Source organism: Pollicipes pollicipes, unplaced genomic scaffold (genome assembly GCF_011947565.3).
Source record: "Pollicipes pollicipes isolate AB1234 unplaced genomic scaffold, Ppol_2.1 Scaffold_2555;HRSCAF=2994_pilon_pilon_pilon, whole genome shotgun sequence".
NCBI classification, from domain to species: Eukaryota; Metazoa; Arthropoda; class Thecostraca; order Pollicipedomorpha; family Pollicipedidae; genus Pollicipes; species Pollicipes pollicipes.
This window is the reverse complement of record NW_023596136.1, coordinates 25,821,865-25,842,788: the sequence shown is the minus strand read 5'-3', so window position 1 is coordinate 25,842,788 and position 20,924 is coordinate 25,821,865. Positions and strand designations below refer to the sequence as shown.

Here is a 20,924-nt window from a genome sequence, read left to right as displayed (position 1 = left end):
TCCAACGGTGCGGCCGCGGCCGCGGCCGGGCGCGTTCACCTGGCAGCCGCCGCGACCGCCGCTGCGGCGCCACCGTCGCCGCGGCCAAGGTCAGCCGAGCACCTGGGGAGAGACGAGCCGCGCCGAGCCGAGCCGAGATGAGGAGGCGAGCCGGCCGACGCTCGGCCCCGGCAGGCCGGCGCCGGCGCCGTGTCGGCCCCGGCCGCCCTGCTCGCGGGCCGAGCGGACGGGGCCCGGCGCGCGCGGGACGGAGTCGTGAGCGGTATGGAGCCGGTGAGCGGGCGGGGCCGCGCCGGCGGCGGTCTCACCTGGCCGGCCGATCGACCGGTGCCGTCGCGGGCCATCTCTGCCGCCCGGCGCCTGTAATGAGCTCGGTCGACCGCCGCCAGCGGCCGGGACTGACCTTTGGCTGGCGGAGGCCCGGCCGCGCCCGCCCCTGTCGCCGGTCTCGTCGCGCGGAAGTCCGCTCAGGAAGATCCGCCGGTCTGTCCGCCTGACAGGAGGGCGGCCCTCGTGTCAGGCAGACAGGCCGGCGGCACTTCTGGACGGATCGGCGTGCGGACGCAGCGATGTAAAAACAAAAACAAACGGAGCGGAGCGGTGTGATGGCCGTTGCTCCGTTGCGAAACCGACCGCAGGCAGGCAGTTGAGCGGACGTTATGGGGACGTTGTGGCAGCTGGTGTGGGAGTGAACGGGCGCTGGGCGTGGCGCTGCTAGCTGGGGCGGAGAGACGCAGTGTGTCAGTAGCGTAGCACTGCCAGTCGGCGCTGAATTGGCACCTGCCGTGTCGAAGCCGCGCGTAAGCCGACACCAGGATGCGCTGCGTGTACGGCTCAAGTGTCTGCACAGAATATGTCGAGAACCGGCGCCAGCAGCGGCAGCGCCGGGGCCGCGCCGGCATCCATAAGCCTGGTATTTAGGCCGGGTTTTGGGAGGAGTCAGGCCAGAACGGTGCTCGCCGCTTGTCGGCAGGTGCCGGTAACTGACCCGAGGGGACCGGCCGGCCGGCTCCGCTCGGCTCCGCTCGGCCGGCGCCGTCATCAGCGGGCTCATTGAACGCCGCCCGACGCGTGCTAATGAGCCGACCCGGTCGCAGGGGAGCCACTCCAGCCGGCGGCGACCCAGGCGACCGCTGGCTCGGCGTCAGTTGGCGGGGTCGCCGGCCGGCTCCGCGCGGACAGCCCGAGCCGCCGGGAGGCCGCTCCAGTCGGCGGCCACGGGAGCCGCGGCTGACTCCGGCGCTGGGCGGGCGTCGCGCAGACAGATATGACGAGGGTGGGGCCGAAAGTCTGACTGAGTCCGGGAGTAGGTCATAGAGGTCAAGAGACGTGCCAGGCTCGGCTGAACGACCATGAAAGAGCTCCCATGTGTGTCAGGTCCGTATTCTCGGAGAACGAGTGGTGGTGGCCTGGCGCTCTGGGGGATCCCGCCAAAGCGGCCGGGCCTTTGGAGATGGCTCCCCATCGCGTGGATGAGGCTTTGATGTGCCGCTGATGTTGTGCTTGGCCGCGACAGCACTACGCCACCGCGACTGAAGGGCTGCAGCTCGTGCGTCCCTTAGAATTGTCCTGTTTGAATGACGCACCAGTGGCGACGGTCCGCTCGCTCCTGCGGTGTAGTAGCGCTCAAATAGTCTGGGAATAACCTGAATCCCTTGTTTGTGCACTGGGAGTTTCTGGAACTTAGCGGCGGCCCAGTTTGTGTACCGGGAGTTCCGTTTTACGCCGGCGGTCTCGGATGAAGTGAGGCCAGGCCGCCGGGTGCGGCGGAGCCCTTGCCGGCGTACCAGGAGTCCCCGGAACTAACCGGAGCGCCTGTCTGCGTTTCAGGAGTCGACCCGCGCGCGTCCCGACGCCGAGCCGCACATCGGCAAGTACCAGCTGCTCAAGACCATCGGCAAGGGCAACTTCGCCAAGGTCAAGCTGGCCAAGCACCTGCCCACCGGCGAGGAGGTGTGTGCTGCCGTACGGCGCGGGTCTGACCTGAGCTGACCTCACCCGATGTGACCTGAGCCGACCGTGCCCGATGTGGCCTGAGCTGCAATTGCCCGATGTGACCTGAGCCGACCTTACCCGATGTGACCTGAGCCGACCTTGCCCGATGTGACCTGAGCTGACCTTGCCCGATGTGACCTGAGCCGACCGTGCCCGATGTGACCTGAGCTGACTTTACCCGATGTGACCTGAGCCGACCTTGCCCGATGTGACCTGAGCTGACCGTGTCCGATGCGACCTAAGCTGACCTTACCCGATGTGATCTGAGCCGACCGTGCCCGATGTGACCCGAGTTGACCTTGCCCGATGTGACCTGAGCGACGACCTTACGTAGTCGACTGTGGCGTGTCTGGTATGCCGCGCTCTGGTGGCTCCTTGCTGCGTGGCTGGCTGTGACGTATGCCGGCGGAGTGCCCTTGCAGACCTGCCCGGCGCAAACCTGTTCCCACAGGTTGCGGTTGCGACGGCTTTTTCCAATGCGCCGTCAAAGGCATGCATGCCACCACCCGGACGTTGGTCGCGCTTGTGGGACGCAGGAGGTGGCGTCTGATGTAGTCATTCACTGCCAGCGGGCCGGCGTCGGGTGACTAAGGCGCGTCTGGCGCGAGAGATGACCGCACCGGTCGACGCACTCTCAAACACGAATTACCACCACGCAGCGGGCCGGAGTGCCGGCACGCGAGGGCTCGCACCTCATCGGTCGACTGCCGTTGCCAGACGCGCGGTGTTTCGGGCCCGGCCGCGGGGGAATCCGCTCCTGCTGGGCGCCGCTGTTTTGCAAATGCGGCGGGATTGCCTCTCCGAGGCCTCGCTCTGTTTACGGATGCGCACTTTGATGGTGCAGCCCGGGCCGGTCTGGCGCGATTTTCCGGCAGCACGCACAAACACCGCGCCGGTTGCGCGAAGTTTGCCCGTCTTGCCGCGCTTGTAGCCGGCCCCCGTCCTGTCGGTCGGGTGTCGGCGGCCGGCTGGCGGCCGCTGGCGGCGCCGCACGCGGCCTCCCTGCGGGTCGCGTGCCCGCCGGAGCCGGTCGGCCCGCGCGCGCGCTTCGGTGACGCGGGCCCCGGACGACGGCGGCGGCGGCGGCGGCGGCGGCGGCGGCTGGGCGTCCGCAGAAGCCGGTCCCGCCGACGCCGACGGCCGGGGCCCGCGCGGAGCGGGGCGCGGCGATCTGGCGGCGGACGTGGACGCCGGATGCGATGGAGACGTAGACGTGGACGTGGACGTGGGAGGTGCCGGAGAGCGCCGCCAAGCTCTACCGGCCGTGTGGCATGGTTGAAATGCGTTTTTGTTGGAGTTATCGCGTTTGTTCGTATGAGCTGCTTGTGTGCGCGCGCGCGCGTGTGTGTGTGTGTGTCTGTTTGTGCGGGACACCAAGGGTTTTTATCTGCTTTAAGCCGGAGAAAGTCCACTTCGAGCCATCCTTGTTTTGGTGCGTGAATTCCAAGTCCAGCTGTAGTTTACGTCTCTGAAGTGTTGACAGTGCCTGTTAGACGTTTTGCCATCCAACGGGCCTGCGACTTTGTAGCATGTCCTTGATGTATGGCTATGTGATACGACTGTCCGGTGCTCAGGTTTGTTCTTTCAGTTAAAGAAAAGCTAGCAAACAAGAAGGAGCACGTGATAGGTACACCCCGGATGCGTTGTTTTCGGCAAATGTAGTCGCTGAAATTTTGACGCTGGATAGACTGTAAGCCGTGAGGGTTGGTCAAGGGCCTGCTGGCTGGACTTGCACTGGGGGCTGTCGCGTGACTAACCGCGTGCTAGACCCTATCGCCACCTCTTTGTTTCGTAAGTTTCGCGCCGTCTGCACTTTATTTGCAGGCGGTCGTTCAGGGTCGATTGAAATCAGTTTAATTGTCGTGTGCGGCCCAGTGCTCCAGCCATTCCGAACGAAGGGAGCAATCTTTGAGTTGTTTTCGCGGTTTCTAGGATCGCAAGTGGCCCCACTTGCCATACAACAGACATCGCACTATATTGTGCAATGTCTGTTGTTTTGTGTGGTTACCGTGACGCCTATCTGCACCAAGTCCATGTTCAGCGCCCTGTTTGCCGAGGGTAGTTCGCTGTCATTGTGTCGGCCCTAATGGCTCGAAGTAAACGCAGCGTGGTAAGTGCCGCAGCGCTCTGTGGTCCTGAACCTCCGTCTTTGTCAGCAAGCCGTCAAGCAGTGCCGAATCGACGTTGTCCAGACGCGTGGCGGCCCTGAACTTGACAGATCGAAAACTGGTGCCGAGCAGACCGGGGCCATATTCCGCATCGCTGCAACACCCACGCGGAAGTCCCAGCCTGACCTCGCCCTCCCGCCTAGCCTCCTCCCCAGCTGCGCTTCTTGCTCTGCACCCCAGCTCTTCGACCGCGCGCCGCTGCCCGTAGGCCGTTACCACCTGGCGCTGCTCCACACTGCCGTCGCCGTCGCCGCCGCCGCCGCCGGCTCCGCCAGCCCGGTTAATCCTCCGACCGATAGCGCTCCTGATCCCGGCTGTCGAGCGGCGGCTTATCGTGCCGCGCCGGCCGCCGGGGCTCGCCTCGGCCGGCCGGAGCGCGGCAGCGGCAGCAGCGGCCGGCCGGAGCGCAGCTGCGGCAGCGGCAGCGGCAGGGGTGCCGCTTCGGCGACGCTGCGTCATCGGCCCGTCGTTCCCCGCGTGCGGTGGACGGGGCGTCGCCGTCGCCGTGGCTAACCGCGCCTCCTCCTCCGTTCCAGGTGGCCATTAAGATAATCGACAAGACGCAACTAAACCCGGGCAGTCTGCAGAAGGTGAGCGGTGGCCGCGTAGCGGACGCGCCGCTGCTGGGTCGACTGCCCGGCGCCGTGACCCGCTAGACGACCAGGCGCGCGCGCGGGGCGACGCGCCGTGACCGCGTCGGGCTTGTGCGCGGCCGTGGACCGGGACGGTGGATAGCGGGTACCGGCGCGCTGCTGAGCCTTTCGTCAGGGCTCGGCTCGGCCGCGCTGGGTCGTCGAACAGGGGAACAGGGCAGGGGAGGTGCTCACGGCGTCCTGTGACCACGCCCTGCGCTGTCTTGGGCGGCCGCGCCATCCATCCCCTGGCATCGCGTTTGGCTTCCGCGCGACTTGGACGTTTCCATGGGATGTCCGTCGCCTCGGCTCGGACAGGCCGGCTCAGCAGCCTCACCGGCAGAGGCCCGAATCATGGTGCCCTCTCCCAGCCGCATGGACCGCGGGAGGAGCGGTCCGTGCGGCCGGGACCGCGGGAGGAGAGCCGCCGCTGGTGGCGGCTGCCACCGCGCCAGGCGGCAGCTTGGTCCATCAGCAGTCGGCGGTGGCGGCGGCGGCGGCCGTCAGCCGGCGCCGCGGCCGAGTTTGAATAACCAGAGCGTGGCGGCGGCGCGGCTCCAATGTCGCGCCGGCGGCCATTGTCCGCGCGCCGCCGGCCGCGCGCGCCCGACGGCGCCGGACGGCGGCCGCAGTGCGGCGGTCCGGCTGTCGCCGGGCCCGGCGGCGCTATTGCGGCCAACAGCCGTTGTGGACGGCGCGCCGGACCCGCGCACCGGGAGGACTTCGCTCTGACGGAGCGGAGCTGGGGCGGGGGACTGTTGTCAGACCTTGGGCTGCTGGCTTAGCAGATACGGGTCCGGGGAGACCGCGCGGTCGTCGGTTGACCTACGGCCCGGGGTGGCGAGCGGAGCTGTTACTGACGCCCGACGCCCGTCAGGGATGGCGTTGGATCCGTGTCGCCTACGACTCACGACGGGCAATCGGGCCCGATGGCGCCATTTGATGAAGTGGTGTGTCGTAGTTTTAAGAGCTTTGGCGTGGCTCGGATGTCCTCTCTCATCATCAGTGTTGGCGAGGGTAAACTCGGCTGAACCGAACTCTAGGCCATGCCAAGCGGTCTTTTACATAACTGCGCAAAAGTTATCACGTGGAATGGAGTTGTCTGGGGCGCTAACACATCCAGCGCATCTCATGAGAGCCGGCGCATCCGTGTTCGCTGGCGCGCCGTCGCCCTGGCCGCGTGCCTCGGCGGCACCGGCCGCGCTGACCGGCGCTCACTTCTGCCGCAGCTGTTCCGGGAGGTGCGCATCATGAAGATGCTCGATCATCCAAACATAGGTGAGTGCGGCTGGAGTCGGCCCGGGCCTGCAGCGGCGGCGGATCTGACGCGGCGCCGGCGGCCGGCGGCGGCCTGTCCCGCCGGCGCCGGCCCGACTGCTGACGCGGCGCTGGCCGGCCGCCCCGCTGACCTAGACATCCCGCTTCCGGCGGGCCCTCCGCCATTCGGCCGGCCGGCCCGGCTGGCGCTGGATGGCCGGCGACTCTTCCCAAACAACTCATGATGAACAGCGTGTGCACTAACTTGATATATTAGCAAGAAAGGACTGAGCCCCCGGCTTTGCGGCATTATGAGTTTAGGGTTATTATGCTGACAGTTGCCGACCCTCTCATGACCATGAGCTTGAAACACTTAGCATTAACAATCTTATCAATGTTTACTGGATGATGTCGTTTTCCCAGTATCTCCGGGTGTAATCAAAATCAACGACTGTCAGGATAGGGGCTCTAAACTCACAGCACACACTAACCTGTGCTTCTGTGTGCGGTACTGTATATTGCAGCTGGCCCGCGGTTTCGAGATTGCGCGATTCCTAGCGCTGATTGCATTGCATTCATTTGCTTGGCGTTGCCGCTGAGCGCCGTGCGAGCCCGCTGATCCCATCGGCGGATCGGCTGGCTTTTTAACGACTGCGGCCTGTGATCGCCCAACGCATGGCTGCGTGGCGACAATCCGCCGCCGTTCCGGTGTGGGCAGCCGGCGCGCCGGCGCGCCCCGCCGGCCGCGTGATGGCCATCCGTCACCGGGCACCGCCGCCGCCGCCGCCGCCGCCGCCGCCGCCGCCGTCCGACCCCGTCCGCGGCTGCCGGTCGCCGGCCGCCGGCGCCGCGGACGGAGATGCATGGGGCGTCACGGGCGGTCGGCGGGCGCCGGTGGGCCGAGCCCGGCCGGGCGCCGGGGCGCCGCCGCCGACGGTAATGGCTCGGTGGGTGGCGGTAATTGACACAGCGGTGTGCGGACGAGCGCCGGCAGCGGCGCCGCCGCCCGCCGCCGCCCCCGTCCCCCTCCGGCCCCGGCCGTGGCCGCCTCCTCACGTGCGCGCGACCAGCGGCGCCGCCGCCCGCTGCCGACCCCGTCCCCCTCCGCCCCCGGCCGTGGCCGCCTCCTCCGCACGTGCGCGCGACCAGCGGCGGTAACAATGAGCGAGCGAGCGCGCGCTCCTCTGGAATTGTCCCGCCCGGCCCGCCGCCCGGCCCGCCGCCCGGCCCGTCTCCTCTGAACCTCTCGACGCGGGAGCGCCGGCGCCACTTGAGAAGTCTCTGCTTTGTCCTCCGTGGAATGGGTTTTCGTCGTTTTATTGTCCCGGCCGCGCTGATGCAAAACGGGGCCCGGCGCGTCTGCAGTCGGCTATCGAACGCGCCGCCAGGCCCCGCCCTACCCCCCAACCCGCCCCGCCCCGCCCCGCCCCGCCCCGCCCGAACTGCTGCTGGAGTGATGCGGCTGGGCCCCGGCTCCCTTGCAGCCTGCAGCGGCGCTGGCGGGTGATGGAGCGCCCCCCTGGCGCCGCCTCGCTACCTGCGGCATCCGTTGTTCGGCGGGGACGGCGGGGCACGTCCGGGATGATTTGCGACGTGCTGGAATCATCGGTTCGTGTCGGGCGGTGATAATAAGGACGGCGTGAATGCGGCAGACGGCGGGAGTCCGCCGCCGAGTGTCTGCTGTATACTGCTGCCGGGTACCTGCTCCGTCACTTTGCAGCGAGACTGTGAAGTGGCGTGCGACACGTCTGAACGCGGCGGTGGAAACTAGGTGCCGGAGGCCCAAGCATGGAAGAAAATTTAACCGATTTGCATGAATGTGTGGATAGAAACCAGCGAGAGTGACCCTGAAATGACCATGCTAGTGAATGTCCATGCTGGACGAGTGGCCGTGTCCATCTGGCATGGTCGTAGTTGTTCTCGCCGTTCGCAGCGAAGCCGTGCGAGGCGAGGTGCCGTGTTCTGACCCAGCTGGTGCCGCTGCCCGCAGTGAAACTATACCAGGTGATCGAGACGAAGAAGACGCTGTATCTGGTGATGGAGTACGCCTCGGGCGGCGAGGTGTTCGACTACCTCGTCTTCCACGGCCGCATGAAGGAGAAGGAGGCGCGCCTCAAGTTCCGCCAGATCGTCTCGGCCGTGCAGTACTGCCACCAGAAGAAGATCATTCACCGCGACCTGAAGGTGGGCCCCGCCGGACGTGACCTGAGCTGACCTGATGTGACCTGACCTGACGTAACCGCAGCCGGCCGGCGCAGGCTCAGCGCTCATTTGGCGGCGCCAAGGATCCGTAGCGCCCCCCCCCCTCTCCCGGCGGTATTCAGGTCTCGCTAAATGACGCCACTTTGGGGATCGGCGGCTCGGAGTAGGGCAGTGGCAGTCATGCCACTGGCTCCAAGGGGACAATATGTCGCGGACGCTTTGCAACTCCATGCGCCGAATTGAGGGGCTTCAATTCCCGGCGACCCACTGCAGCACCTGCACCACTGCGCCGCCGTCTTCGCCAAGGTTTCACCTGTGTGCGCGCGCGTGGCCCTAGTCGCCAGGAGCCGCTCCCGTCATCCAGTCCGGCTGCCAGATGGGCGGCCGCCGTCGGGTGGGTGCGGTCTCGAGCCGACGTGGACCCGCACCCGCGCCGCGATAATTCGGCGGACATGAGCTGCGCGATTATCGCGGCAGAAACGCGCTCTGGGACGCGGACGGCGGCCGAGTTTGCGTCGCGGACTTCCGGACGGCGGCGGCGCGCGGGCCGCTGGCCGTCGGCGGTTTGCCCGGCGGCCGCTCGCCGGTTCCGTCGCCGTCTTTCTCCGCCGAGAATGGGCGCCGAGTGCGCCGCCGGTCTGCGACACGTTCCGCTCCGGTGGCTTTGCGTCCCATGGGCGGCGGGGCGGATCCCCGACTGGACGAACAGAATGTTCCGTCACGGCGCGGCAGCGACCTAAGTGCAAATGGAAGTTGGGCCGTGGCGGCCCGGGCGTGGGTCGACGGCGCCGTTACACCGTGCCGGTCCGGGCGGCGCTTTGTGTCGACAGCGTATGCCGGTCACGGTCGGCGGCCGGCGCTGGGTCCGCAGGGAGACGCTCGCCACGCCCTGCGGCCCTGACGCAGGTCAAAGGTCGCGAGGCACGCGCCGACCAGTTGTCGGCGCCTGCGGCCGCGAGCAACGCGGCGACCTTTGCCCCGCTGCCGGCGGCGCGCCCGCGCGCTTGTGTGTGTGTGGCGGCGGGCCGAACAGCATGGCAACGGCGAGGAAGACCAACCGTGGCAGCGGCCGGTCAGCAGCGCGCTTGTCGAGTGGCGTCGGACGTGGATGTCGCGGCGCCGGGTGGAGGCAACTGACTGGAAGTCCGACGGCCACTGTGGGATGTATACGTGGGCTGGGCTCATTGGACATTCGTCAGCGGCGTCGGCGGCGACAGCGGGCTGGGCGTCGCTCTGTTGTCGGGTGCCTTTGGGCGCCGCCGCTCGTGGCGCGGCGCTTTTGGAAGGCCGTGATTCAGCGGAATGATTGGCATGCCGCGTTGGTGAGTCGGCTTGTTGTAGTGCTGTCGGTGCTGATGTTCGCGGTGCTGCAGCTGAGGTGAACGTTTACGGTGCTTATTTGGTTTTGGGCCGCACGGCGATGCTACGTCCCGCGTCAAAGGCCACGTCGTGTTGTCGCGTCGGTGGTATTTTGCATAACGTAAACAGGGCGTGGTGATGACAGTCATGATGTTTGTGTGAAGTGAATGTCACCGCGCGCGGCGAATCACCCGTGTGCTTTGTTCGTGGACCTGACCGACCTTGCCCATTTCAGGCGGAAAACCTGTTGCTAGACAGTCAAATGAATATCAAAATAGCCGACTTCGGCTTTAGTAACGAATTCACGCCAGGCAGCAAGCTGGACACGTTCTGCGGTAGCCCGCCGTACGCCGCTCCCGAGCTCTTCCAAGGTAGGTGCCCCCCCCCCCCCCCCCTGTCGCCCGTGCCGGACCGGGGTCACGCCGTTTTGCCCTCAGACGCAGGCCGCCCGCGGGAAGGCTCGGAATGGAAGCAATCATTCGGCTTTGAGTCCTGTCATGCGCGGGCCGGCTGGCGGGCCCGCCAGTCGGTGGCCCTCAGTAACACCAACGGCCCGACGTGATCGGTCGCCGGCGCGGCCGCCGCCAGACGTGATAGTTCCCCGGCCGGCCAGACCGGACGTTGCGCAAGGCGACGCAACGGTCCCGGCGCGGCCCGTTCCGCGGGGCGTGGGAGGCGCCCGGCGCGCGCCGCATGATGCCGGCCGGCTCGGCGTCAGCGGCGCCGCGGCTGGCGCCAAAGCCGGCCTCGCGTCCGACAGCGCCGCCGGCTTGTCGCGACGACGGCCCCATGGGTTCCGGAGACCGACGCGATGCTGAGTGGGCTGCGGTCCTATGGAAGGCAGTGTGTCAAAATCGGCTCAGCAAATGGCGCCATATAGCCTCGGCAGCTGAGTGCGTCGTAAAGCCCCAATGACGACGATGATGACGACGCCATGGATGTCGAAATGTCTTCACCAAAGCCCTGGAGGAGGCCGAAATCAGCGGAAGATGTAATCTATTCGTATATGGGTGACTGAGGTTACGAAAAAAAATGGTCAGCACTGAGTGTCCGAAGTCGTTCGTAAAATGCGTCAGTCCCCATCGAACATATGTAATTTTGACACATCTGTGGGAAGTGGACACCGAGTCGGGCGGTCGGTGCTCGTTGGATTGGTACGCGATCTAGCAGGTTGTGCTGTGATTTGGCTGGGCGGTGAACTGCGCTCCGTTCGTCCGCACTCCGTGGTCCCACGTCTCCGGATATCCAGGGTCTGCTGGTCTGCACTGCGGCGCCGTCGGACGGCGGTTCCGCCACCTGGTCTGTTCGTCTTCAGCGCTGTCGACAGCCGGCCGCGCCGTGTCGTGGTGTGCTGTGTCGTCTGCTCGGCTGACGGCTGGTGGCGCGGCGCCGTGGCCGCTGACCTTCGGTGGCGCGGTCGGGCGGCCCAGCTGTGATAAACGCCGCGCCGGCGGTCGATGGTTCGGGCTGTAAACCGGCCGGGCGCCCGGGGCAAACAGCTCATCGCCGGCCGCGCCAGGTCATCTCCGTCGCGGAGGTGCCCGTCATGGTCGACGCGCGTGCCCGTCCAGTCTCTGGCAGCGACGGCGGTCGGCCAGTTCCGGCGGCGGGGATGGACGGAGGCTGTCCGACTGAGGCGGGGCCAAGGCCATCTAGGGGGACGGGCGGCGGGCGCAGAGTGGGGAGTTGCAATGCGCCACGTGTCGGTTCTCGGAAAACGGTGAACGCGGATGTGGAGGAGCGCGGTGAGGCCGGTCTTCATGCGGGCAATGGGGCCGCGGAATCCGGGATGGTGTGATCTGCCTGTTGAGGAGCAGTGCTCGGGCGCGTGGCAGGGGGTCGGCGACGAGCCCGCTGTCACGGCCAGCGGTGCCGGCCGTACCTGTACCGTCGAGAATAACTGAACGACCGCAGCCGAGTGTGGTATCCCAATGCTTGGCTATTTGGCTAGACGTGGATGGTCTCATAAACGTATAATTCACTGCACTCCATGACGGCGTGTTTTTTTTTCTATAAACGTCAACCGAAGAGGAAAGACGAAACGCAGATGGCGACCAGCGCACAGCTAGCTTCAGAGATACCTTGGCTTAGCTAGCTTCATGCTGTAGTGATTATCAGACGGCAGGCCTCCAAATCCCCGGGTTTGCAGTAGCCGGCAGGAAGTCAGCGTCACGTGGCTGGCGGCGTGTCACCAGCGGCCGTCCTGACGTCTGGCAGGTGGTGACGGGCCTGGCCAGCCGGCCCGTCTCCGCGGGGGCTGGGCCTGTGGCTCACAATGGCACAACAGCGCCGTAGATAACCCGGCGGGCGGGGTCGTGAATGGTGGCCAGCGGCCTCCGACGGCGGCGCGGTGGCCGGCCCGGGGCTGAGAGCGAGGCAACGGGCGGCATCGTCCCGCCCGTTGGCTTGGGGCGTGACGTGGCGTTGGCCGGCGCAATCCATCGCGTTGCCTCTCCATTACGCACCATTCGCTTGCCATTGGCTTCCATTGCGGCATCGCCTCCAGTGTACGGCCTTCGCACCACGCCATGCGCGTCGCTGCTGTCTACCGAACACGAGCTGTCAGAACTGAACTGCAGTCCGGATCGAGAACAAACAACACGCCAGCGCGGTTCGCCGAAACTCCGCGCCGCTCCGCTCGTCCCGTCCCAGCCCGGCCATCCGCAGCCGGGCTTCAGCGGCGGCGGCGGCGGCGGCGGCGGCGCTCCCCACGTGCGGCCCCATCGATTGGGCGGCTGGTGAGGCCGCCGCCGCCGCTGTTCCTCCCGGGCCTGCCGCACAGCTGGGCGGCCAGCTGGCGCCGGTGGCCGGGCTGAGCAGCGGCCGCCGCCGCCACCACCGCCGCCGGCAGCTGAGCTGGCCGGCGGGGCAGCGGTAGGTAGCCGGCTGGCCAGGCCGCGAAATGTCGACCAGATGTTTGACGATGGGTTAAGGCATTGCGACGTCATGTGTATGTATCTACGCGTACGAATGTAACGTATGTCATTATAAGGTAACTGTCGGGTCAGCTCTCAGTCATCGTACGGTATATGGCCCGTATACTGCCGCCAGGTTACGCACTGTGTACCTGTTGCCTTGCTTGTTTGATCAGCGTAATTGCACCGCCGTCCGCTCCACGTCATCGGTTTGCCATCGCCACGCCTGTGGAGCAGCGATTGCGTCGCTCCGGGCCTGCCGGCGGCGGCGCGGGCGCGGCTCTAACCATCGCCCCAGTGGTGTCGATTGCCGGATGTGCTGGCGGACCGGGCGCGGCGGATGCCTTCCGTTTCCGGGCCGGTATGGTCGGCGCGCCGTCGCAGTCGATGCGTAATGCGTCTGTGTCGCGGTGTAGGTGAGGATTTGGCGACTGCAGGCTCGGTACGCTGCCGACAAGCTTTTTGTGGGACAGTCCTGCTTTTATTAGTTCATCATACCGCTCCGCGGTGGTAACTGGATGCTCCGCCGCGTCCTGTATCTTTTTTGGGCTCAGCTGCCTGCTCCCCTGCATATCGAAGCGTCCCAGATTGGTCCTACCTGGAAAACCCGCGCCGTCGACGCCGCGCGAGACGCCTCGTGCGCCACACTTCCCGGCGCCGTCCGCCGCGCCTGCGGGCGAGGTCAGCGGGTCAGCCCGGCGGCCCGTCTGTTGCCCGTCGGCGCCGTCAGACGCGTCCGACGCAAGCGTACCTGACAGCCGCGTCGCGCGCCGCTCCAGCGGCGGACAATAGGATGTCGAATGGGAACATCATTGCGACGGGGGACGGACCTTTTTTGCCGGCGGGGCCATCGCGCCCGCTGCGCTGAACGGCGCGGGCGCTGATCAGTCGCCGGCACGCGTCGGCCTGATTGAAACGGCGCGTCGCGGCGCAGTGATTGCTGTCGTTTCCGCTGGCGGCAGATGGCTGACGCCCGTCGGAGCGCGGCGTAGGACCGCCTACGCCGGCGCCGCTCGCGCTGGTCGTGCTGACGTCGGCCGGCCGGCGCAGCGTGCGCGATCGCGTCGTTCGCCATGCAGGCCGATGGGCAGTCACGGCCGGCGGCGGGGGCTCCCCGCCGGTGCGGCTCGGTCGCGGGGGAGGTGCCGTGCTGTCCCGGCTGAGAGCCGGTGGGGGGCGACGCGCCAGCCCGCCGCGCCGCGCGCCGCTGAACCGTGACGGATTCCGGGCCCGCGCTGCCATCTATCGACGGCGTGACGAACCACGTGCCGCGAGCCCGGCGGGGTCAGCGCGGGAGACTCGCTCGGTCGCTGGTCTTCGGTTTGGCCGTCGTCAGTCCTTGTCGGTCAGCCCTCACGCCGCCGACGGCTTGCAGGTGCCGCATGACCCCGCAGTATTCGCTGAGGGTCTCTCGGATGGTGTCCCGAGTGGTGGGCTTTGACGCGCGCCGGCCGCCGGCTCCGATGATGCTCCGGCGGCGAGGCCTGAACGATCCGTCTGACCACTGGATGCTGAGCTGGCGTCGCATCGGCTGGCCTGGGTTTGAATTGGCACGCCGGCGAGGTGGAACGTAGGTCCCGTCCGCCGCGTCCGCCGCTGTCCCGACAGCCTCCAAGTCGACGATCCCACGGAGCGTGTGCCTCGGCTCCGGCGTCCGTCCAGTAGAGTCGTCCCGGACAGGAAGGTGGCGCACCGTGCCGCCGTCCCGGCCGTCGTTCGGGGCGTATTTTCCGCGCACAGGAGGGTCGCCGCCGGCCGGGCCGTCCATCTCCCGAGCGATGGTATTGTGACACGGCCGGGGCCGGCGGGGCGCGGTGGGCACGTCAGCGTGGCGGGGTCTGGCGCGGCGCCGCTGTCGGCGCCCGTCGCAGCGAGCGCGCTCGAGCGACGCCGGGGACGGCGCGCAGTGACGCGGAGCTCACCGGCCGCCGCAGGGAGCGGGCCGGCCTGCGGGCGTAGGCGGCCGGCCGACTCCGGCTTCAGCTGGGTCCGCGGGCCGCCGAGCACCGTCGGTCGCCGTCCGCCGCGCCGGCGGCGGCTGCGAGCGCCGCCGGAACGCGAGAAGCTGACGCCAGTGAGCTAATGAGCAGCTGGCGCCCGTAATGACGATCAGCCGACTCTCCGGACGTGATTATGACGCGGCGCACGCACGGCGAGTCATTACGGTGATGGGGAGGGGCGAGATCACGTGGGCGATGAGTGACCGCCGCCGTCCGTTTTCCAGGAAAGAAGTACGACGGACCGGAGGTGGACGTGTGGTCGCTGGGTGTCATCCTCTACACGCTGGTGAGCGGCTCGCTGCCGTTCGACGGCTCCAACCTCAAGGACCTGCGGGAGCGCGTGCTGCGCGGCAAGTACCGCATCCCCTTCTACATGTCGACCGACTGCGAGAACCTGCTGCGCAAGTTCCTCGTGCTCAACCCGACCAAGCGCGCCAGTTTGGAGGTGAGGCGCGGCCGGGCGGCGGGCGCGCGTCGCGTGGGGAGGGGTTCTCCACGAGTCGGTGTGAGCGCCGCGACGCCTCCGTATCGCCAGAGCTCGGCAGTGACTCGCGACGTCTCATGTCCGTTATAATGAAGATGACCTAAGAACTCGAATGCGATGCGATTACACCCCGCGCCCATTATAACAGGCTCGTCAATGTGCGCAGTTTTGCTAGACCCGTTTTTCTTGGTGAGGGTCATTATTGCTTCCTGCTGACGTCAGGACATTCGCGCTCGGCGAGCCAACGACACCCGACCCGCGCTCGTCACGCCGAGCACAGAGGCCGTGCCGGACACGCCCCGCTCTCGGCGGCGCGTCATTGGTGGGCTGGCTCGCGCTGTGGCTGTTATTGGACGCCGCCGGGGCGCTGCTGATCGCGCTCGGTAAATCATAGCCGCTCGGCGGCCGTGCCACGGGATTTCACGGCCAGCTGTGTCGACGCCAGCTCGCGCTCACTGATACGGGGCCTCCGGCGGGGCCGGGCGTCTCGGACGGCGCGTGTCTGCCGGCGGCGGGGCGCGGTGGGAGGGCGCGGGGTCAGGCGTCACGTGGCGGCACGGGACCGCCGGTAGTGCGCGCGGCGCTCGTTGTTTGCTGAGAAAGAAGCGTCGATGCTGTCACAGTCGTGTTAACCATCAGTGATGTAACTAACGACCTGTAGTCATTGAATGGGGGTCGCCGCCGGCCGCTGTTCGTTCGAAGCGTCCATACAACGACCCATCAGTGCACGCAGCTGATTGTTGAACTCCCCCAACGCCGTCACCACCTTTCCGCTGCCGTGGAGCGTCTACCGTAGGCGCGCGCCCGGCGCCGGGCGCGTGCCCCGTGCCGCCGTGGTGCCGACCAGTCCGCCGGCGTAGGCGGGTCGCGCCGCCTGATGTACGACCCGGGCGGCGGCACGGCTGACGGGCCGGAACGGCACAACTTCGGGACATAATCGTCCGGGCTCGGCCGGATGCCGCGCTGGGAGCGGAAAACAATGCGGCGCACGTGCTGCCGGCGCTCGCCAAGTTTGCGGATGTTGGATGGCGGTGTTTGTGCGAGCGCCCGCGGCTGGGCTCGCGGTGCTTGGCAACCCCAGTTGGCCGCGATGGTGGCGCCTCATTTGTATGATGGTGCTCTGTGCTTGAGGGTGTATGCCCTGTGGATGGGGACGGCCCTCAGAACTGGAAATGACTGAGGTGGATTTATTAAAGCTCTCTGGGCCGCCCGATGGAGCTTCAGCTCCGGCCGTCGCAAAGCCCTTGATGTCCCCCGTCATCTGAAAGCGCCTCCCATTTGAGCTCACTTACGAGGAGAACCGGCAGTCTCAAAGGGTCCACTGCTCATTAAATGCATGCATGTGTCGCCGGTGGAGTCTGCTGACGTCAGCGGCGGCGGCGCGAGCGAGCTCGGCACGCGATTGGCGGGCCCCGATGGCCGACGGTTCGTGCCGGACGGGCCGCTCTTCACGGCCACCTGAACTAGCAAGACGGTGAATGGGGAGCCCGAGGGAGAGGTGGAGATGGTGAATGAAAATGAATAAGTGAAATAGTGTGAGGAATGAAATGAAATTAAGGAACGAGCCGTCCCAGCCGGTCAAGAGTATCAGAGAACAATTAAGTGCGTGGGAAGAGAGGAGTTCCAAGTAGAGGAGCGTCACTGTGTTCATCTCGAGAAGTCATTAATGAGTTTCCTGTACGCCATTTCCTTTATAATCGAATTACGAAAGAACATTATTTGTTGAGTAGAGACAGTATCTTCACCTCCGGAAACTATTACTGATGTCCTGGCACGCCAAGTCTTGGACGATATGTGATCATGTATGTAGCCGATGGTTCACAGCCCCGCCGTCGTGATGACGCCATGTCGCGCTGGCTGATGGTGACCGCTGCTGGCCGACCTCGGCCGCGTGCCGACCTCTCGCCGACCCGCTGCCTCCGCCGACGGTGACCGAGACGCTGACCCAGCGCTGTCTCGCCCAGCAGGCCATCATGCGGGACAAGTGGATGAACTCGGGCTGCAACGAGGACGAGCTGAAGCCGTACGTGGAGCCGGACCCGTGCATGGACGACCCGCGTCGGATAGAGCAGCTGGTGGCGCTGGGCCACGCGCGCGCCGACATCGACGAAAGCCTCCGGCTCTGCAAGTTCGACGACATCTACGCCACCTACCTGCTGATGAACCGGCGAGCGACTGACGTGAGTGTGCAGCGCGGCGCGGCGAGGAGAGACTGTCCGAGCGGGGTGGCGGTGGTCCGCGCGCCCTGCGGGTCTGGACGGGTCCATGGTGGGGTTCGTGGGGAAAGGGATGTGGCGACAGGAGCTGTCGGAGTCAGTCGGCCTGTGTCCCGCACTCCGTGTACAGTCAACGTTCGCCGTGAGGACGCGGTGGCGGGGTTTGTGTACCGCGCGTCTGGCGCCGCAAAACCACGGCTGGCCATGGCGTGTTTGTCCTCCCGCAGTGACTGTTTGCTTGCCACTGACATTGACGATCGAGCGTGTCAACACCGAGACAAACGGGCGCAAGGCCGGCGGCGTACCGGGGCGCCTCCTCGGCGCGTGCCGGCGACTGACGTGCGCGCCCGGCCGCCGGCAGCTGGAGAGCGACGGCTCGCAGTCGGGCTCGTCGCTGTCGCTGCGGCACCTGGGGCCGGGCACGCCGGCACCGCAGCCCACCAGCCTGCAGTCGCCGCCCCACTCCAAGGTGCACCGCTCCATCTCGGCCACCACCAACAGCAAGCCGAATCGGCGCGCCTCGTCCGGTGAGAGGCGCGGCGGCCGCGCGCGCATGCGCGGACGGCCCGGCCGCTCGGGTGGGATCGCGGTGGGTGGGACGCGGAGGTGAGCGCGTGGGGTGGCCGTGATGTGGAGACCTGGCGTTTACAACAGGTGGTGGTTGGTTTTACTAGTTGGGCCGATGGACTGGTACTAGTCGCCGTTTCAGCGCGTCAGTGTCGTCACCGTCGAGGTCGCCGCGCGTCTCACCTCCGAAGTCGGCGCTTGTTCGCAAGATATTCTTTTCAATGCTTGTGTGTATGTGAAGATGTGGCGGGGTGGCGCGGTCGCTTCACCCTCCGCGTGTGACCCTGCCGTGGTTCGCCCGAGCCATGGGACAGTGGGTGAGCTTCCGTGACCCCGGCCGACAGGCGTGAATGCGTCGTCCTCCGCGCACCCGGCGCCCGCCAACCACACGCACTTCAAGCGCCAGAACACGGTCGACTCGGCGACGATCAAGGAGAACACGGCGCGGTTGAGCGCGGCGGCCGCCGCCAGCCGCGCCGCCGCCGCCGCCGCCGCCACGACGCCATCGCCGGCGGGCGGCGCCGGCGCCGCTGGCGAGGCGGCCGAGCCGGCCAGCACGCCGGTGCCGCCGCCGGCCAAGCCGCGCGTGCCCAAGGCCAGCTCGGCGGCGGCGCGCACCATCGGACCGTCCGGACTGCGCCGCTCGACGCACTCGTACGACGCCAAGGTGGCCGCGGCGGCCGTGGCCGGCGCCGAGGGCAAGACGCACGGGGCCGACGTCAAGGACGTGACCAGGTGAGGGAAGGAGGCGGAGCGTGCGGGGTGGGGAGGCGGCGGTGGCGTGGGTCTCTGGCGCGCACGTGGTTGGAGGTGCGGTTCGGTGGGTGTGGCGCAGCTGCTGTCGGTCTCTGCTGCTGCCGGGACGTGTGGCGTGTTGTGCGGCGGACGCAGCGGTGCTGTGCTCGGGTGCCCCGCGGGGCCAGTCTCGCTGCACGCAGCTCGGCTGAGGTGTCCCCACGGTCGCGAGGCGGTCCAGCGCTAACAGCCCTGGGAGGCCGCGGTTTGCGGTCGTTCCTGCAGCACTGGGGCGGCCATGCGCCGCCTGTCGTGAATAATCTGTTTTGTGGATAGTGGGTGTGCCCTGTGCGGTAGAACGTGTCCTGGTTCCAGCGGGCCGGCTGCTTGTTCGCCGCGCGAAGTCCGCTGGACAACGCTCTGGGTCCTCTGTGCCCAAGCGCAGCGCGGCGGTCGCGTTGTTGCTGCCTTTGCGTCTGCGCGGCATGTGCTGCGCGGGCGCGGTACTAATCCCTCCCCAGCTGTAGCGCTGAGCGCAGCGTATGGTGACTGTCGCTGGCGCGGTACTAACGGACGGGGCGGGCACGCAGCGTCGCGCCCGCGGCCGCCGGCGACGCGGCCGTTGTCGAGCGGGCGCGCCCGGCCAAGGGCCACATCAAGTCGTCGTCGGTGTCGTCCAGCGGCGGCCTGGAGCAGCCGGCGGCGCCGCAGCCGGCCGCCCGACCCACCTCCGAGCTGCGGTCCAGGTACCTTGGCTCCGCCCCGCACCCGTCCCGCTCCGCCTGCCGCCTGCCGCCTGACGCCTGACGCCTGACGCCCGGCGCCGGGCCGGCTGCCTGTGGCCTCTCCCGCTCTGGTCCGGCGGCGCTGCCGGGTGCTCCTCTCGTGCTGCCCGGTCTCCGGAGCGGTCGACGCTCTGCAGCTGTGTTGCCGTGTTCCACGCCAGGCTCGCCTCGCCGCTTCTTATCCCGCGTTTTTGTCGGGGAGCTCGTCCCGGAGCCGGTGTTTTTTCCTCGCTGCGGATGCGGCGGATCCTCGGCGGTCACGAGCCCGCCGCCCGTCCCCCCCCCCCCTCTCCCGTCCGCGTACAGCCCGTCACGCTGCTCTCGCCTCCGGCCCGGCGGCCAGCCCGGCCGGCCGTCGCTCGGCCGCGGCCGCTTGTCGTGTGCTGCCTGCTGCGCCGCTCGGCCGAGCGCTGCTTGTGGCGATGTGACGCTGCGTGACACCGTGTTTGTACGCCGGGCCTGGCCCGCCCGCCGCCGGTGCCACTGTGGTTGGGCTCCTCGGCCTCGGCCTCGCCGAGCACCATTGCAATGGTGACGGCGGCCTCGCCGATGATTGGTCCAATCGGTGTCGGCGTCGATGGCGGAGGCGCCGGCCGGTGAGGCGCGCCGCCGTCACGGGCTGGCCGTCGCCTGGTGCGGCCGGATGTGGAGGGTGAGACACGCACGTCCCCCCCCCCCTCCCGCCCCCTCCCCCGCCCCATTGGGGGGCCGTGCTCACGCAGCTGCGCATGCGCAGTGAAAGCCGTTCTCTGACATCATGTGGTCGCGATCATCCTCCCAGTGCCTTGCAATGGTCCTGAAGGACCAGTTCGAGCGCTGTCACGGGAACAATTTTCGGTTGTTCGTCTTGGCTGGGTTAACGTGCCCTGATCTCCCTACTTCGATGGCGCCGCCGTTTCCAACGTGTATCATGTTGGCTTTTGCGCCGTGAACCCTACGACCTGGGCTTACCATGATCTGACATCGTTCTCACCCAGCTGCAGCTAATCCCTGAGAGTCACCAGTCAAGGCTTCGGCGCCCTCGGCTGCCCCACACAGGGCGGATCCCCAGGGAGCCCCCCGAGGGTCCCTCTGTCGGTCAGCCATGCCGCCGCCGATCGGCGTGGCTTGGCCGGGATGTCTGGGGCACGGGACCGCGCTCGGACGGGCTCCCCACGGCGCGTGCGAGCTGTGCGTCGCCGCTCTGTGTGCCGATTGCGCCGGCCACGCGCCGATCTGCCGCGATCTGGTCTGACGTGAGACGCCGCCGTCGGCGAGACGCTGCGATGGCTTGGATGGGCGATTGTATGTGTAAGCATGCTTTGATCTGTGTTGTGTTTGGCCGATGTCGTGCTGCCGCCCGCGATCAGCATGCGGTGTTTGACGCGGCTTGGGACGCGCTGTATTGTTGCGTATTTGTGTTGCGGTGTGATGTGTATTTCTGTTGCTGATGAATGACGCTGCTCGGTGTTCTGGCACGCCCGGGCCTCGCCGGCCCGGCTCGCGCATACCGGTCGGCAGGCTCGGTGAAGTTTGTGGATCGGCTATTTCGAGTCGCCCTCAGGCGCGTGGCTGGTGACTTGATCGGTTCCCGGGAAGCCCACGCCTCGCCAAGGTGGCGCGTGCGCCC

General features: G+C 67.3%; 1 protein-coding gene across 5 annotated transcripts in view; it reads left to right on the top strand.

The window, feature by feature from the left end:
• Positions 1-20,924, top strand: part of LOC119102321 (MAP/microtubule affinity-regulating kinase 3) — a 49,300-nt gene that overhangs the window by 19,780 nt on the left and 8,596 nt on the right. For 4 of the 5 annotated variants that reach the window (XM_037225711.1, XM_037225691.1, XM_037225704.1 and 1 more), the window contains exons 2-10: positions 1,831-1,953; positions 4,700-4,753; positions 6,025-6,073; positions 8,043-8,236; positions 9,849-9,984; positions 14,753-14,973; positions 16,977-17,192; positions 17,590-17,755; positions 18,140-18,530. In XM_037225711.1, the coding sequence (XP_037081606.1) occupies positions 1,831-1,953; positions 4,700-4,753; positions 6,025-6,073; positions 8,043-8,236; positions 9,849-9,984; positions 14,753-14,973; positions 16,977-17,192; positions 17,590-17,755; positions 18,140-18,530 (1,550 nt within the window). The remainder of the gene's footprint in view (positions 1-1,830; positions 1,954-4,699; positions 4,754-6,024; positions 6,074-8,042; positions 8,237-9,848; positions 9,985-14,752; positions 14,974-16,976; positions 17,193-17,589; positions 17,756-18,139; positions 18,531-20,924) is intronic. The other variant, XM_037225698.1, reaches the window with a different exon arrangement.